Genomic DNA, 1,616 nt, shown 5'->3' with positions numbered 1-1,616 from the left:
AAGTCCAAATTGCTTGGATTGGCATCCAGCCCACTCATGGTATGAATACCTACTATGTGCTTCCAGCCTCATTTCTCTTACTCAGTGCTTTAGGAACAATAAATTTGTGGTTTATGTGAATCTGTCATGCATTTCTGCCTTGTATGCCTGGAATACTGCTCTACTGTTCACCTGTCTAACCTCTCCTGGTGCTTTAGGACTGGCCTTACCTTTCCACTACCTGGAAGTCCTCCCACCTCACTCCCAGCCTCTTAGGCTGGGTACAGTGGCTGTGTGTGTTCCTTCAGCTGCTGGGCACATTCTATTGGAGCACTTGTCTCATTATCCTGTATGTAATTGCTTTCTTAGCTATCTGGGTTTACCATTAGACCGGAAGTTTGCTGAAAGCACAAGCTATGTTTTATTTCTCTGTATTTTCAGTTCCTTGTCTGGTATATAATAAATGCATATTGGATGGCTGGATAAAAGTATAAATATGGAATGAATAAATTAATGAATGTAATAATGGCCTATCTTCAATTCTCCTTGGAATAAAATGGGAACAAAATGGGAACAAATAAATGGACAAATAATCCTGTCCTTCCTTCATCTTACAGTGCTAACTCTGTGCCATTGTTATAGGATGTCTGCAGATGGCAGTATAAGTGCTGCTGGAAGCCTGAGGCAGATGCTGACATCCCTCAGTGCTTCTTCCCCAGCAACTGGGGCTATGAAGTCAGCAATGGCCCGACAGATACAAGCACAGGTGAGCACTGCCCCGATATTGATATTGCCCCAGGGAATGACTCCTTATGGCCCACATAAGGTCACTGAAAAATAAAAGCTAAAGTCAGTCTCTTTCTCTCCCTCTCTTCCCCCCACCCCCAGGGCTTACCGCCCAGTTGAAAAAATTGCCATCTCCATCTCTGTTTGGAAATGATGTCACCAACACCCTCTTCACAGCTGAATTTCAGACATCCAATCGGTTGCATTTTAAGGTTGGTTTGGGAGTCACCACTAAATACGTCTCTGAAGAAAGCTGTGTCCCCATACTAGGTTTGAGTTGCAGAGGCAGAAGGTACCTCTCTTCCTCTCCACGGGAATCACATTTTTATTTGATGGGGCACAAGTGATTGCATCATTTCTTCTTACACATTGGAAACCACAGGGTCAGGAATTAGAAGCTATTCTCAGGGAGGGCTATTTTAGAGGGAGCATCTTTTATAGCTCTACAAGGAGGTGATCTTATGTGCGGTTGTCCCTTGTGTTTTCCTTTTGACAGATCACGGATTTGAATAACATGCGCTATGAAGTCCCCCATGAAAATGTGAAGCTGGTTAATGCGACTGCTGGTATCTCTAATTTGAGCTATCACATAGAAGTCACCAGTAAACCCTTCAGCATCAAAATAATGAGGATGAGCAACAAAAGAGTCTTGTGAGCTTTTCAGCACTCTTTGTGCATCTCTGAATATGCGGTCCCAATATTGCTCATTCTGACTTACCCTGGGTAGGCAGTGAGACCAGTCTGACTTGCGAAAATGTCTGAACCTCAAAAAAAATGTCAAAGTTTTTATTGTAAATTAACAGTGGTAATCCATCCTGATTGTAGAGCAAAGGATACTAAAATGTAATGTA

General features: G+C 42.8%; 1 protein-coding gene across 1 annotated transcript in view; it reads left to right on the top strand.

Moving 5' to 3' along the window:
- LOC105814674 (probable maltase-glucoamylase-like protein) overlaps positions 1 to 1,616 on the top strand; it is a gene marked incomplete at its 3' end in the record, with an annotated part of 80,548 nt that overhangs the window by 33,685 nt on the left and 45,247 nt on the right. The window contains exons 5-7 of the mRNA XM_012649741.1: positions 622 to 745; positions 868 to 977; positions 1,262 to 1,315. Coding sequence (XP_012505195.1) covers positions 622 to 745; positions 868 to 977; positions 1,262 to 1,315 — 288 coding nt within the window. The remainder of the gene's footprint in view (positions 1 to 621; positions 746 to 867; positions 978 to 1,261; positions 1,316 to 1,616) is intronic.

The sequence above is a fragment of the Propithecus coquereli genome, unplaced genomic scaffold (genome assembly GCF_000956105.1).
Source record: "Propithecus coquereli isolate 6110/MARCELLA unplaced genomic scaffold, Pcoq_1.0 Scaffold302, whole genome shotgun sequence".
Classification (NCBI taxonomy): Eukaryota; Metazoa; Chordata; class Mammalia; order Primates; family Indriidae; genus Propithecus; species Propithecus coquereli.
Note: the sequence above shows the minus strand (reverse complement) of the source record. Positions and strands in the feature narration are given on the sequence as shown.